This window comes from Cynocephalus volans, chromosome 1, assembly GCF_027409185.1.
Source record: "Cynocephalus volans isolate mCynVol1 chromosome 1, mCynVol1.pri, whole genome shotgun sequence".
NCBI classification, from domain to species: Eukaryota; Metazoa; Chordata; class Mammalia; order Dermoptera; family Cynocephalidae; genus Cynocephalus; species Cynocephalus volans.
This window is the reverse complement of record NC_084460.1, coordinates 261682176-261699256: the sequence shown is the minus strand read 5'-3', so window position 1 is coordinate 261699256 and position 17081 is coordinate 261682176. Positions and strand designations below refer to the sequence as shown.

At 36.2% G+C, this 17081-nt stretch overlaps 1 protein-coding gene across 1 annotated transcript in view; it reads left to right on the top strand.

Moving 5' to 3' along the window:
• DNAH7 (dynein axonemal heavy chain 7) overlaps positions 1-17081 on the top strand; it is a 246362-nt gene that overhangs the window by 188507 nt on the left and 40774 nt on the right. Inside the window, exons 53-56 of the mRNA XM_063077559.1 lie at positions 1630-1756; positions 2714-2908; positions 4469-4561; positions 16683-16859. Coding sequence (XP_062933629.1) covers positions 1630-1756; positions 2714-2908; positions 4469-4561; positions 16683-16859 — 592 coding nt within the window. The remainder of the gene's footprint in view (positions 1-1629; positions 1757-2713; positions 2909-4468; positions 4562-16682; positions 16860-17081) is intronic.

The window sequence follows — 17081 nt, the reverse complement described above, 5'->3', positions numbered from 1 at the left end:
CTAGGCCTGTGAACCAAACTGACTCCATTTTCCCTGCAGAGGACACTTTGTTACTTTTCCACTTCTCAGTCATGAGACTTCTCAGGGCAAATAATTACCCAGGGGCTGCCCTGACAAAATAGACTGAGATAAGAGAGGAAACAGACCCTCCCCAAGGCTTGTTTACTATAATTGTAAAAGTTACAGATTAACCTTAAGACCCCTTTAGGAATTCCCACCTGGGCACAAAGCATCAAGGTGACTGCTACAATGACCCTCCTGGGGTGACAATGATGAAGACCACTGCGTACTTAGCATGCACCCGTGACGCAACCGGGAAGAACAGAACGGACCATCTCGAGTGACGCTGGCCTGCCACCCCTTAACTCCTTTCCCTATAAAAGACCCTGAACAGTTCCCCTCGGGGGGACAGCTTTACTGTCGCTACCGCCCTTATGCATAAGTCTATCTCCTCTTTTAATAAAGCGTTGCTTGCTTTACTGTTGGGTACATTGTTCATTTCTATGACTTTGGAATTCGAGAGCCTAATTTAATCATTGGCAAAAATTGGAAAGCTTTGGGCACCAGAGAGGACTCTAGCTGCAAGAGGCAAGTGGCCACTGGGACTATTTTGCTCCCATGTCTCTGCTGCTGGTAGATCTCTCCTGGAGTCTCTGGCCTAAATTCTGACAAGGCAATGCTTTATTCTCTCTATCTTTCTCTGATTTTTCAAGCCCTCTTCTGTTTGGTTGGATCATATCCATTCCTGTATAGGTGCACCCTGGAGGGCTCCTGGCTATGCTTTGTTTTTCTGATTTAAATCTAGTTGATACTTTTCTTCTTTATGCTGAAAACAGTGGGGACAACTACTTTTATCAATTACTGTTAATGAAATAGGTTGGCCCCGCTGATTAGGACTAGGCTAAACTGGACCCCACTGCTCCTCTTTTCTCTTTGTTTGCTTGGTTAGACATTTAGTTGAGTACCAGTAATCTGAATAAACCTTCCTATCCTTGCATCAACTTTTGGACTTTCAGTTCATTTGTTTAATGTGAGAGCACAAGCCGAGCCAGGCCTGTCGGTAAAAACACATGTTAGCACTTACTAGAAAGCCGTTAGTTGGAAATGCTGTGATGATTCATATTTCCATGTTTTGTCTCTGTTTGCCAAGTTTTGTGATTTCTCCAGCTTTTATGGATTTATGAACAGAGTAGCACAGTACTATACTTAATTTAATTAAGGAGCATTTAATTTAAGTTTGTTCATTTACTGTATTATATAAAACATTTCGAAGTACTTATGTAATGAAGAGGTCAGATTTTACCCTCAGAAATGATCTGTAGTTAAACATAGTCCACAAACCTTTTAAAGTAAGAAATGAATATACCATGTTCTGACTTTTTTTCCAGAAGGAAGATTAGGTTTTTAAAAAAATCAGTCAACATCCAAATGAAATTCTACTGAAGTGTTTCTACATTGTGTAGCTCACAAATTAGTGCACCCAGTTAATGAGAATCCTTGATTGTTTAGGGGGTAAATGACCAGAAATTTTAATACGTCTAGATGGTTTATAATGCATTTTCTTATGAGCATTTTCTTTAAAATATAATACATTTTTATTGATTTACTTTTCTTTCTGTTGACCTTTAGGCTTCAAATTCTCAAGGATCACTTCACTTATTCACTCTATGTGAATGTCTGCCGATCACTCTTTGAAAAGGATAAGCTGCTTTTCTCCTTCTGTCTAACTGTAAATCTACTGATACACGAGCGTGCGGTCAGTACTGTTTTAGTTTGTAAGGAAAAAAACAGCATGATATTAACAGTAGTTCATTCATTTGTATTGGAATGTATATTCAAAAGTTGTAAATAGTTAAACAATAATACTAATTATTATATTACAGTTAAGGCAAGACTGAATTTCAGAGGTGAAATTAAGTTAAGCACAGAGTTCATTATATTACTATTAAACTTATATGTTTTAAAATAAATTCATTTCTATTAGAATCTTATACAAGTTTGCATATAATTTACTAAATATATTGATATACTTAAACCAGGTAATAGTGTAAAGAGTAGTATTTTTAAGAACTTGTGCAAGCTAGTCAAATCTAACCATTTGGGCTTAACAATATCTTACATCAATTCTTGCTGTCTTTTAAATCTGTTCATTTGAAATATAGGAAGCACTTTAAGAATGGAAGAGAGGTGTTGTGTGAAATCACTATTTTATACACTTAAGTGTTTAAGATTTGATTTTATATAATGATGTATTGGTTGAATTCTGAAGGAGTAAAGGCTTTATTCTTGCATTTCTTGGGAGAATTTCATAGCAATAACTCATTATAGTTTATGAAAAATAGTTGAAAAGATGGCAGATTGATGGCTTTCTGTCTTTCTACAATTTCTAGAGCCAATAGGACTCCAAGTAGTTATTTTAGACAACACGTATTCAAATAGAATATATTCAGATATTTATGCTTGAATTAGTAAATCTGGAGTGAAATTATCAGAAAGTAGCTATTAAATAAGTGGAACTATTTTGAAAACGGTTACTAACGGATACATTGGTTTCTTACAAATAAGTACTGAGCTATTATCAGTAGCTGTAGAATTTCATAGGGACCATATACAAAACTTGAAAGTCAACAGTCACCTTTTTCAAAATGATTGTAAATTTACTAGTTTATGATGAACTCGTTTCTGACTTTTCGTACTGCCTTGTTTTCCGAAGATTAATGTGGCTGAGTGGAGATTTCTGCTGACTGGTGGCATTGGACTGGATAACCCTCATGCCAATCCTTGTACATGGCTTCCTCAAAAATCCTGGGATGAAATATGCCGACTAGATGATCTGCATTCCTTCAAAACCATTCGTAAGGAGTTCATGCACTTAAAAGATGGATGGAAAAAAGTATATGATAGTTTGGTACGTTTTAACCTCTTGCTTATTCCAAAGCTTTTAAATGGAGAAAATAATGTTGAATAACTCATCTTCATCTTTGTATAAAAGAAAGATTTAAATAAGCTTTAAAGAACTGGTCAGATGTCAATATACCAGTTTCAACTCATATTATCTACACCTTCAAAATCAGTGGTTTTATCTGAACTTCCGTTCAAACTCCTTGAAATGTGTAGAGACGCAAAAAAGCTGCATGGTCCTTAAAAATATTCTTGTGGAATTTCCATGCCAGGTTTTTATGTATTATCAATTTAGATTTTGACAATCACAATAGCAGATAAGTTAAAATTTTGCAAAAACAGCTGTTTAAATTTTCTGAGTGAAAGATATAAGCTAACAAATGTTTTCGTCATTTGAGGAAAGGAAAAAGCTAGTAGTTCTAAAACAATTTTCATGAGACCTTGTCTTGCTAACTGGAGGCTCTTATAATTGACACATACCATAATACTCACAGTTTCCCTTCTGGAATATATAGCAATTGTTGCCTTCCTTAGATTTTTCTTTAGCACAGGGCTAATATTTTTCCAATTCCAAGTTAATCTTTTCTATTTTGTTGTTTCTACTCTCTTGACTTGCTGCTTTCCTTGGGATTAATATGTAAGAGCTCTGTCTGGGGGAGGTTGGAGAAGGAGAGAAAGACCTAGATATGTGGAAGGCATTTTTTATTTAGTTAATCTGTATTTTGTCTGGTTACCTATTATTTGTATATTCATAATAGTGAGATTGTGTCCACACATGAATTCAAATATTTGGCGTGGATCTTTTGGATTTCTCCTTGGTAGTAAACAAATGTTTCCTAGAGACATATGTTTTTGTGAGTATTTCCTTCTAATGTAACTCTGCAATTTTATTCACTATGCTGAAGCATGGAGACTTCTGATGTGAGTTACCACACAGCTTTCCCTGAAGTTTCAAAGGTACACGTCTTTTTTTTCAAGGACATCCATTTTTTACCCCTCTTCCTGGGATCTTGATGCATCTCTTCTTGTACATTTTTAATATCTCTTTCTCTATTGGCTTCTTGGCTTACATGCATTCTCATATCTCCCTTGATAAGAAAAGATACAAAAAAAATAATTTGAAAAATAAATAAGACAGTACATTTCAGTACAGTGCCCTTCCTACTTCTTTTATAATAGATAGTTATTTTTATAAATGGATAATGAGAATAGTGTGTAGGTTTTTAAGAATGTCTTGGTTTGGAGAAATAATGGAAAAATAGCCCCATATGCACATTTATTTTTTTCATAGTATAGATCATTTTGTCCGTTGATTAGTGTTTATATTGACATTAATCTGCTTAGTTCATGTCCTAGTTTTGATTCCTTTAAGGTGTTTTAAATTTTCTTCTTATTACTTATTTTATAACTTTGCCCCAACTTTACACCAAATGATAAAATATACTCAAGCATTCTTGATTTTATTTAGTTATATGTTTTCTATAAAAACTGGTTTATTAGTCAAGATACTCTTCTCTTTGGAGATAATCTCCAAAATAACATTGAATTATATACATTGTAATTGTAGGAACCACACCATGAGGCTTTCCCTGAAGACTGGGAAGATAAAGCAAATGAGTTTCAAAGGATGCTTATCATTCGTTGCTTGAGGCCAGACAAGGTAACTGTGGGCTTTGAAAGCAGCTCAGTGGTTCCAGTCTCTCTCTGCACAATGCTGCCAAATGTGTACTTCCTCATGTAATCATGCGGGAGGCAGGGGAGCCTGCCAGAGATAGCCCCACTTCCTTCTATTGCAGCCATTTTTCAAAAAGTTTGTGTATTTATTAAAACCATTCTAAATTAGCAACTAACCAGATTATAGTTTTATTTATTTTATGATTCTTCATTTTAATTTATGGTTCCCATTCCTCACAATCTACTCCCTTTATATGCTGTAGTCTCATTTTTATTCTTGTTACTTTGGTGAGTTTAATCAGTGGTGTTAACATCAAGCTGATATACTAGAATCTCTGGACTGCTCAGATGCTCTCCCTATAGTGCATAGTGCTTTATTGGCCTTTGGAAAGAAAGTAGAATATTGTTTTTAAGACGTTCATCATTGTTAATGACAAAGGGAAATGCCAATATTGTTACATCTAACTCCTTTAAATAATGAATTATGGGGCCGAGCCTGTGGCGCACTCGGTAGAGTGCTGCGCTGGGAGCGCGGCGACGCTCCCGCCGCGGGTTTGGATCCTATATAGGGATGACCGGTGCACTCACTGGCTGAGTGCCGGTCACGAAAAAACGACAAAAAAAAAAATAAATAAAAAAAAAAAAAATAATAATAATGAATTATGTAGCCAATGAATGAGCAGACTGGTCATGCCAGCAAATTTCAATACTTATCAACATCCTCATTTGTATTATATTCTATTAAAAACATTGACCTAAGTGTATTGATTTATATCCACAGAGATATCAGTGTACTCTGAAAAATACAAATACCAGAGTATTTCAAAAAGTTCATAGAAAAATGGAATTGAAAGATAATATGAATCTTTCCATGAACTTTTTGAAAACCCCATATTATGTATGTTGGTAGAAAATTGAGAATATATCCCGATTGTCTATTATTACTACTCAGAAGTTTTATGTAATTGTTTCAAAACTTATTGTGTTCACAATTTAGTTACTCAAGAATATAACATAATGTCTTTATTTTAACCAAAAAAACCCCCGGCAGAATTTAGAAGGTAATAACAGTATATTAAAAAAAGGTTTTTTTATACACATCAGTGATATTATGGGGTAGAGGTATTTTTTCCTCTATGAGTTGTAGTCTGTGCAAGGAACACATGGGATTCTTGCACGACATGGTAGCTTATTCCTAGCCTGGGCCCAAGTATCCATTAAGCACAGTAGGCACTGGGGTCTAGGGCCCGTGATACTTTTAGAGATCTGTGAACATGTTCGAATTTCTTTTAAAATCAGAACAATATAATCCAATCTGAGTTATGTTTGTTTTTATTCCAAAACAATTTTAAAATATAATTTTTAATATTTTTCATGGAGGAAGGGGCCCAGCAAGTGCCTGAGGCCCACGAAAGTCGTTTGTTGCCCGGCTGCTGGAAGCACTACAGTGGGTTAGTGTTCATTACGAACCTGATGAAACATCTTCCCATTTGGTAGCACTTTTAAAAAGTAAATCTCCATTAAAAATTCAGTGTTAAGCCTCAGAAGTTTTCATTTCAAGTATTCAGGATGGGAGAACATGAAATGCTTTAAACTCTTGCTTAATATGGCTTTCTCCTTTGACACCTTTTATTAAATTTTTCAGTTTTCCACGTTGTTCTCTAAGCTCCATAAAGGCCATTATACTTAAATGGCTCTGCAGGGACCACTGACCCTTCCCTCTCAATATCTGAAAAACAAAGAAGTATCTCTTCAAATTTTATATTAATTTTAATTAAAAGTGATTAATGAGCTCTTTCCTAATTGCAGCAGTTTCATCTGCAAATATCTTTTCCCCAGTTTTATGTTTTTAAAAAAAAATTTTTTGGGGGGGGGTACTAACATCTTTTTTTTTTTTTTTTTTTTTTTATTTTGTTGTTATACATTCTGGTTGATTATTGTTGCCCCTTACCAAAACCTCCCTCCCTACTCCCTCTCCTCCCTCCCCCGCAACAATGTCCTTTCTGTTTGCTTGTCATATCAACTTCAAGTAATTGTGGTTGTTATATCTTCTTCCCCACCACCCCCGGTTTTTTTTGTGTGTGTGTGTGTGAATTTATATATTAATTTTTAGCTCCCACCAATAAGTGAGAACAAGTGGTATTTCTCTTTCTGTGCCTTACTCATTTCACTTAATATAATTCTCTCAAGGTCCATCCATGTTGTTGAAAATGGCAGTATTTCATTCGTTTTTATAGCTGAGTAGTATTCCATTGTGTAGATGTACCACATTTTCCATATCCACTCATCCAATGATGGACATTGGGGCTGGTTCCAACTCTTGGCTATTGTAAAGAGTGCTGCAATGAACATTGGGGAACAGGTATACCTTCGACTTGATGATTTCCATTCCTCTGGGTATATTCCCAACAGTGGGATAGCTGGGTTATATGGTAGATCTATTGGCAATTGTTTGAGGAAACTCCATACCATTTTCCATAGAGGCTGCACCATTTTGCAGTCCCACCAACAATGTATGAGAGTTCCTTTTTCTCTACAACCTCGCCAGCATTTATCGTTCATAGTCTTTTGGATTTTAGCCATCCTAACTGGGGTTAGATGGTATGTCAGTGTGGTTTTGATTTGCATTTCCCAGATGCTGAGTGATGTTGAGCATTTTTTCATATGTCTGTTGGCCATTTGTATATCTTCCTTAGAGAAATGCCTACTTAGCTCTTTTGTCCATTTTTTAATTGGGTTGCTTGTTTTCTTCTTGTAAATTTGTTTGAGTTCCTTGTATATTCTGGATATTAATCCTTTGTCAGATGTATATTTTGCAAATATTTTCTCCCACTCTGTTGGTTGTCTTTTAACTCTGTTAATTGTTTCTTTTGCTGTGCAGAAGCTTTTTAGTTTGATATAATCCCATTTGTTTATTTTTCCTTTGGTTGCCTGTGCTTTTGGGGTCGTATTCATGAAGTCTGTGTCCAGTCCTATTTCCTGAAGTGTTTCTCCTACGTTTTCTTTAAGAAGTTTTATTGTTTCAGGGTGTATAATTAAATCCTTAATCCATTTTGAGTTGATTTTAGTATATGGTGAGAGGTATGGGTCTAGTTTCATTCTCCTGCATATGGATATCCAGTTATCCCAGCACCATTTGCTGAAGAGGCAGTCCCTTCCCCAGTGAATAGGCTTGGTGCCTTTGTCAAAGATCAGATGGCAGTAAGTGTGTGGGTTGATTTCTGGATTCTCTATTCTATTCCATTGATCGGTGTGTCTGTTTTTATGCCAGTACCATACTGTTTTGGTTATTATAGCTTTGTATTATAGCTAAAAGTCAGGTAGTGTTATGCCTCCGGCTTTATTTTTTTTTGCTCAGCAGTGCTTTGGCTATGTGTGGTCTTTTATTAATCCATAGAAATGTCTGGATAGTTCTTTCCATTTCTGAGAAAAATGTCTTTGGAATTTTGATGGGGATTCATTGAATTTGTATATCACTTTAGGTAGTAAGGACATTTCCACTATGTTGATTCTTCCAATCCAAGAGCATGGGATATCTTTCCATCTTCTTGTATCCTCTCTAATTTCTCTCAGCAGTGGTTTGTAGTTCTTATTGTAGAGATTTTTCACCTCCTTGGCTAACTCAATTCCTAAGTATTTTATTTTTTTGGTGGCTATTGTAAATGGGCAGGCTTTCTTGATTTCTCGTTCTGCATGTTCACTATTGGAGAAAGGAAATGCTACTGATTTTTGTGTGTTGATTTTGTATCCTGCTACTGTGCTGAAATCATTTATCAACTCCAAGAGTTTTTTTGTAGAGGCTTTAGGCTGTTCAATATATAGGATCATGTCATCTGCAAACAGAAACAGTTTGACTTCATCTTTTCCAATCTGGATGCCCTTTATTTCCTTCTCTTCTCTGATTGCTCTGGCTAGTACTTCCAACACTATGTTGAATAGGAGTGGTGAGAGTGGGCATCCTTGTCTAGTGCCTGTTCTTAAAGGAAAAGCTTTCAGCTTTTCCCCATTCAGGATGATATTGGCAGTGGGTTTGGCATATATGGCTTTAATTATGTTGAGATACTTTCCCTCTATACCTAACTTATAGAGGGTCTTTGTCATGAATGAGTGCTGAACTTTATCAAATGCTTTTTCAGCATCTATAGAGATGATCATATGGTCCTTGTGTTTGAGTTTATTAATATGGTGTATCACATTTATTGATTTGCGTATGTTGAACCAACCTTGCATCCCTGGGATGAATACCACTTGATCGTGGTGAATAATTTTACATATGTGTTGCTGTATTCTGTTTGCTAGTATTTTAGTGAGGATTTTTGCATCTATATTCATCAAGGATATCGGCCTGTAGTTTTCTTTTTTGCTTATATCCTTACCTGGTTTTGGTATCAGGATGATGTTTGCTTTATAGAATAAGTTTGGGAGATTTGCATCTGTTTCAATCTTTAGGAATATTTAGTAAAGAATCGGTGTCAATTCCTGTTTGAATGTTTGGTAAAATTCTGCTGTGAATCCATCTGGTCCTGGGCTTTTCTTTGCTGGGAGCCTTCTGATAACAGCTTCAATCTCCTTTATTGTTAATGGTCTGTTCAAATTTTCTCCATCTTCATGGTTCAGTTTTGGGAGCTTGTGTGTCCAGAAATTTATCCATTTCCTCCAGATTTTCAAATTTGTTGGCGTATAGTTGTTTATAGTAGTCTCAAATGATTCCTTGTATTTCAGATGAATCAGTTGTAATATCGCCTTTTTCATTTCTAATTTTTGTTATTTGAATCTTCTCTTCTTTTTTTTGTTAGCCATGCTAATGGTTTGTCAATTTTATTTATCTTTTCAAGAAACCAACTTTTTGATTCATTGATCTTTTGTATTGTTTTTTGGGTTTCAATTTCATTCAGTTCTGCTCTGATCTTAATGATTTCTTTCCGTCTGCTAACTTTAGGTTTGGATTGTTCTTGTTTTTCTAGTTCTTTAAGGTGAAGTGTTAGGTTGTTCACTTGCGATCTTTCCATTCTTCTGAGGTGAGCATTTAATGCAATAAATTTCCCCCTTAATACTGCTTTTGCAGTATCCCACAGGTTTTGGTATGATGTATCATTGTTTTCATTAGTTTCAATAAATTTTTGATTTCCTGGTTGATTTCTTCTTGGACCCATATGTCATTAAGTAGAATGCTGTTTAATTTCCATGTGTTTGTATAGTTTCCAGAGTTTCATTTGTTATTAATTTCTAGTTTTAATCCATTGTGGTCTGAGAACATACATGTGATAATTCCAATTTTTTTGAATTTATTGAGACTTGATTAGTGACCTAATATGTGATCTATCCTGGAGAATGATCCATGTGCTGATGAGAAGAATGAATATTCTGAGGTTGTTGGATGGAATGTTCTGTATATATCTGCCAATTCCAATTGGTCTAGAGTCTTGTTTAGATCTTGTGTTTCTCTACTGATTCTTTGCCTAGATGATCTGTCTAATATTGACAGTGGGGTGTTCAGGTCCCCCGCTATTATGGTATTAGTGTCTATTTCCTTCTTTAGGTCTAATAGAGTTTGTTTTATAAATCTGGCTGCTCCAACACTGGGTGCGTACATATTTATGATTGTTATGTCTTCTTGATGGATCAGTCCTTTTATCATTAAGTAGTGTCCCTCATTGTCTCTTTTTATGGTTTTTAGTTTAAAGTCTATTTTGTCAGATATAAGAATAGCTACTCCAGCTCGTTTTTCTTTTCTGTTTGTATGGTAAATCTTCTTCCATCCTTTCATTCTTAGTTTATGTGAATCTTTATGGGTGTGGTGGGTCTCTTGTAGGCAGCATATAGTTGGGTCCTCCTTTTTAATCCAGTCAGCCAGTCTGTGTCTTTTGATTGGGGAATTTAAGCCTTTTACATTAAGAGTTGTTATTGAAAGGTGTTGATTTATTCCTAGCATTTTATTGGTTGTTTGGTTGTCTTAGGTGTCTTTTGTTCCTTGCTTTCTGATTTACTGTTTGGTTTCTCTGTTTGTTGGTTCCTTAGGTTGTAGGTAGCATTTTTGTTTGTTTGTTTTCTCTTCATGAATGCCATTTTTATTATACTAGTGGGTTTTGATTTTTCTTGGGTTTTTATGGCAGTGGTAGTCATTTTTCAGGAACCAAACCCAGTACTCCTTTGAGGATTTCTTGTAAGGGTGGTCGTGTGGTAGTGAACACCCGCAGTTTTTGTTTATCTGAGAAATATACTATTTGCCCTTCAGTTTGGAAGGATAGCCTTGCAGGGTAGAGTATTCTTGGCTGGCAATCTTTGTCTTTTAGTATTTTGAAAATATCATCCCATTCCTTTCTAGCTTTTAGGGTTTGTGATGAAAAGTCTGATGTTAGCCTGATTAGGGCTCCCTTATAGGTGATTTGATGCTTCTCTCTTGCAGCTTTTAAGATTCTCTCTTTGTCTCTGAGTTTTGCCAGTTTGATTATAACATGTCTTGAAGAGGGCCTTTCTGGGTTGAATACGTTTGGAGATCGTTGCGCTTCCTGGATCTGAAGATCTGTGATTTTTCCTATACCTGGGAAGTTTTCTGCCACTATTTTGTTGAATATGTTTTCAATAGAATCTCCATTTTCCTCCCCTTCTGGAATACCCATGACTCGGATATTTGAGCGCTTAAGGTTGTCTGATATCTCTCTCAGATTTTCTTCAATGTCTTTGATTCTTTTTTCTTTTTTTTTTTTTGTCTGCTTGTGTTATTTCAAACAGCCCATCTTCAAGTTCAGAGGTTCTCTCTTCAACTTCGACAAGCCTGCTGGTTAAACTCTGCATTGTATTTTTTATTTCGCTGAATAACTTCAGTTCAGCAAGTTCTGCTACATTTTTTTTCAGGACATTGATTTCCTTGTACATTTCCTCTTTCAGGTCCTGTATACTTTTCCTCATTTCATCATGATGTCTAGCTGAGTTTTCTTGTATCTCATTCAGTTTCCTTAGAATTATCACTCGAAATTCCTTGTCAGACATTTCAAGGGCTTCTTGTTCTATAGGATCTAGAGTTTGAGATTTATTAACTTTTGGTGGTGTACTTTCTTGATTTTTCTTATTTCTGGTATCTTTTTTTTTGACGTTTATTTATTGTGGCAGGGGGTTTCACAGTCCACCGGTTTGAGACTATTGACTAACTAAGATGTTGCTGTGGTTGCCAATTTAGTATGGCTACCTCCATGACTGCTCAGTTGGCCTCTAGTGCCTTGTGTGTTTGGTTGCCTCACGTCTTGGGCCTCTCTGGGGAGCCACTTCTCCGGTCAGTTTGGACTCTGCTGGGCTGCTGGATCATGGGGCGGTGAAATTAGAATTCGTTCGGGCCTAACGCTGTCCAGAGCCCAAGCCGGTGAAGTCATTCGCCCTTAACCTTGCTCATAAACTTATACTTCAGCAAGCTGTTATACCTTAAAAAGATTTTCTTAAATAGTTCTCCAGAAACAGGAGGCATACCACTCCACATATGGCCACATGCAGAAGCACCTGGGAGGGTTAGGAGGCAGGGGAACCTATGTTTTTAAAAATTTGATGCTTTCATCTGAAAATACAGTGAACTATCAAATAGATAAAATATTACTTTCCACATTCATTCTCTCTTTAAAGTACATTGATGAGATATATTCAAGGTGAGGGGTTTTTTCGTTTTTGTTTTTTGATGATTTTGTTTGTTTGTATGTTTTTTGTTTGTTTGAGTTTAAATCAGTGGAGATTAAACGTATGGTTTCATAACTCTCTCTGCTACTCTGCCCAGTAATCTGCACCCTGTGTTGAAACTTTGTTTGCATATATTCACAAATCTCCTCTAGAGTTTTCCCTGGATAGGTGGACAAGTGTGTAGATAATGCTTGTCACCAATATTTCTGGTTCCCCTTTCCTTTTAATTGCCAGTGTGAGATACTCCAAGGCACCCTCCCTGCCATCAAAGTTGTGGAATCGTGTGTTGATATTTAAGTGCCATAATTGGGCTTGATTGCTGAGCCAACACATGGAAAATTAGTTGCTTGCACACCCAGATGACTTTGCAGGGACGAGAAATAAGCTTTCATTGTGTTAAAAGCCACTGCAATTTGAAAATTGTTTGCGACTACAGCTAAACTCAGTCTATCCTATGTGATATAATTAGCTAATTTCCATTATCTATACCATCACACCCATATACTTAATATAAAAATAATTATTAGTGTGCCATTATAATGATTCAGCAAGTTCAACCCCTTTAATCTTACTGTGAACTGGTACTACAATTTCTAAAAGTGAATTGATGGTTTTGGAATCTATATATTATGAAATGATACATGGCTATTTTGCTTTTAAAAGAGTGGTTCTCCAAAGTAGAATGGTATTAGCACGCCAGGGGAAAAACAGTGCTATATGGGTCTAATATTTGAGCTAGTACTCTATAGATTCTATTTCTTTGCCATAGCTAAGACAAGAGATAATCTGCATATTCACCAGGAAATCGGCAGTTGGTTGATCTCTATCTTACAATATACTTTGTCAGTGCAATTCGGAGAGGGGTCTCTTTTCCATCCCCCTCCTACCAAAACCAACCCCACAGTGGTAAGAAGCCACACGCCAAGCTCTCTAACTCTCCGGTTTGGAAAAATGTGAAAGATTCTTACTAAATCACCAGTAGGAAAAATCAGATGTGCTTGCACTTTCCTGTAGAATTTAATAGCTTATGGGGTTTTATTGACAAAAGAAATGTATCAGATGAATAAATACTGAGGTGTGGAATGTTTTGAGTCCATTTACAAAATGAAGAGCTTCTGGCCGCGATTCTATCCTTCTGAACTGTAAACAAAAAACAAATTAATCAGCTTTCAATAAGAAACTTGTCAAATAAGTGAATATGTTTCTCTGACCTCAGATAAATCCTATAGAAATTTGCAGTAAATAGAAAAACATACATAGAAGACGACAGACTTCTTTCCTGCCTTTGGGAAAACGGTTGTCCAAATTAGTCTGTAATTTTTGTTACTGACAGATTTCATTTTACAAACCTAATGCTGGCATAATCAGGTTGCAGAAGCAGACCCAATTCTATTATATTGCCCTGCAAACTGAATAGCTGGCACAGCTTCATCTTCCCTGGCAGTCACAGTTTGGGTCTTGGGAGCAATCAAAGTTTTGTTCAGCTTGAACATGAGAAGCAGAAACTTGCAATTTGTCTCTGCTCAATCTTAGGTGAGCCCACCTGACTTGAGCCTCCAGCTCTACCAAATGGAAGATTTACTTCACCCGCCAGCCCTGTCTGCCTTGCCCAGCTCCAGCCACCCAGAGAAGTGGGGCCTTCAAACTCTGACTTTGTTTACAAAATTAAAATTCAGTGAAAAAGTTAGCCTTGGGAAGAAAGAGGTTAAGAAAAATTGTTTTGTTCTGTTTTGTTGGTTGGCATTTTTTTAATCTAGTGAGGAAAGACCAGCTATGGGAATAGAATAACAGAGAAGGACAAAGGACAAGGTCTAGGGCAGGCAGTGAGGATACTTTTAGTTTTCCTGCAATAAGCTTGATGTTTGGGACCATTCAACATATCTGAAATGTGAGATAATTTCTCTACAAAAGAGACTTTATGTACAGGTGAATTTATTATTCTGTGAGTTTGTTTAGAATTTCTATAATTAGAACCCCACCGTCACAAAAGTAGGCATTCTGAATTTTTTATTCATTTATCCATTTAGTAGATATTTATTGTTCATGAGCAATATATAATTTATCTTGTTAGACAGGTCCTTCCTATCACGACAGTCACAAATGTGTGATTATTCATACCTTTTCCATGTTTGAATGAATCTAAAGAAATATTGGGGGAGGATTAAAAAATCTAACTTAAACCCAGATATTCCTCCACTGGCTCTCATCTCCCCAAGCTAATACCCTCAGTTCCACACACACTCACACACACACCAGGAGTGACACTTTTTAAAAGGCATTGTGACATGTCAATGATTTTTACTTACAAACCTTGTGTAAATACATGTTCCAGAGAATACCCAAGTGAATTTTGGAAATACTTGTAACTTTTTCCAGAGGAGACCATCTTTTTGAGATACTTGACACTGACAAATGACTCCTGCAGTTTGCTCCATGCTGAGAAAAGTTGCAGGCTGGTGTAATTGCCAACCTAATTTGGGGCGTTGTGTGTACACACAATTCCATCCTTGCATATGAGCAAGTATTCAGTTGGAGTGATTCTGGGGATTTCAAAAATTCTCTCCGTAACTCGTTTTCCTGAGTTATTCCTTAATCCCTTCTAAAGTTGCTATGCCTTGATAGCCTCTTATCTACTAGGATTTTTATTTTAAACCAAGATAGTGCTCACAATGTTCTGTGAAGGGGTATCAATTAATTTTCAACAGTTTGAGATTAAGAAATAGACAGCAAGTACTTATTACTTAAATTTTTGTGCATGTATCTATTTCAGAGCAGGAGAAAAGTACGTTTGGTAGTTAGTATTAGGAGACAAATTGAAGTTAGGTAATTAAACAAATTGTGTTTATAATGTCCACATGTACGTTTGTAGCTGCTGTTTATTATAGAAGTGAATATAAATTTCAATCAAGGCAAGTGGATATGAGATGAAAGATATGTATTTATTACTCTAACATAGACATTTTAAGGAAGTTAATTTAGTATTTCAATACTTTAGCATGTATTGTTAATTCAGCTTGGTTGTCTTGTATGCAAAGAAGAAAATTCAACTTAGAGCAGAGCAGGAAAGGCCTAAAAACGTTTTCAAAGGATCAAGTGCTCTATTAGTCAAATACAAATACAGAGGCCCTTTTTCCACTTTACTTTTCAAGGGCACATATGCAATTCTTATAAAGTCAAGCAGGAGACATTGTCAATTGGCTCTTAAGTCCATGCCTCACATTTGACATCAAACAAATGATTTGACTCCTTCATTAAGTGTGGCAGAAATCTAAACAATGTTTTTAATTAATGTACTCAGCATAAAACTGAACTATTTTATATTCCTGAAGAAAGATCAATTAGATATCTCTGTTTTCACTTATTTAAAACAAGGTTTAAAGTGAAAATCACAAGTAAATCTAGGAACAAGATACAGGAGAAAGTAAAGCCAGGAAAGAAGAATGCACTCCTGTCTCACATGATTTTCTCTTCTCCTTTTCTTTATTCAAATCTATGCTTCCTTTGGTTATTATGCTCTTCTTTTCCCATATCCAACTATTGTGTGCTCACAGAGCAGATTGATGTTGAGCATACTTCAAAATTCTACTGAGCTCCTTCATGAGGGAACCAGCAAAATGAAGAAAGAGCGGGCAGGAACAGAGACTGTCTGAGAGTGGAAAAGGGAGAGATGCTTACACAATCTGTAAACAGGATACAGGGAGACTGGTTTGTTAAATCTACCTTTATCGCTTGCATGGGTCACACCTGGGTCATAGTTAACTGGCATCATCACCCAGAGATGCCGGGTGTAGACCTTTTGTCAGCAAGAAGTACCGGTGTATCGGAGGCTGCACATCAGCAGTACTGATGAACACAATTCCACTCCCACACCAGTGCCTGAAAGGGACCAATTAGCAGAGACCCCAAGCCACAGAGTTCTGCTCTTTCTCAGACAAGCTCTCTGAAAATTCTTGTGCGTGCCATCAGAAATTCTACACAACAAAGTTTTGCCTGTTTCTCTTTCACAGAGCTTTTTCTTTTCTTCTTTTTCCCCCCAGTTATATCAATTATTTTTTGATGGTGTGGGAAACTTGGTATAATTCACGCTAAAATTTCTATTCTTGAATTGTGGACTTTCATAAGATAATCAGCGTATTAAAACTGCAGTAAAGAGTTAAGATTTCTTTTCTTCTTCACTTTGTCTTGAATATTCATTAAAAGGAAGAAAAATGCCTTTGAATTCTGGTGTCAGTTCCACCCACCTTTTATTATTTAAATAATTTATAATTTTCTTCTATCTAAAAGGCATTTACATAAACAGTGACACTTTTGACTCTCCACCATATATGAATACCTAAACTAGTATAGTTACAGTCCTTTGTTTTAAAACATCTTTAAGTCTGAACTTTTTAAGGTTTTAGGCAGATTTTGAATATTCTCTCAAATATATATTTTTCCCTTCCTAGGTTATTCCAATGGTGCAAGAATTTATAATCAACAAATTGGGGCGCTTGTTCATTGAGCCTCCCCCCTTTGATTTATCCAAGGCATTTGGGGATAGTAACTGCTGTGCACCACTAATTTTCGTGCTCTCTCCTGGAGCGGATCCCATGGCTGCCCTTCTAAAATTTGCTGATGACCAGGTACCTTACAACAGATGAGTTTATCTTATATTATTGTTTTTTATGCTTGCTTATAATTTAAATCTGAAAGGATGAAAGGTAAAAACTTGTCACTCAGCCCTTGGAAGTCTTGGGGGTCCAGGGCACAGTCCCAAGAAAATGACACTTAAATGGCAGCACTGACATTAAAATAGCTCCTTATCCAAATTATAAAATGAAAATTTGGATTCCAGGAGCATTTTC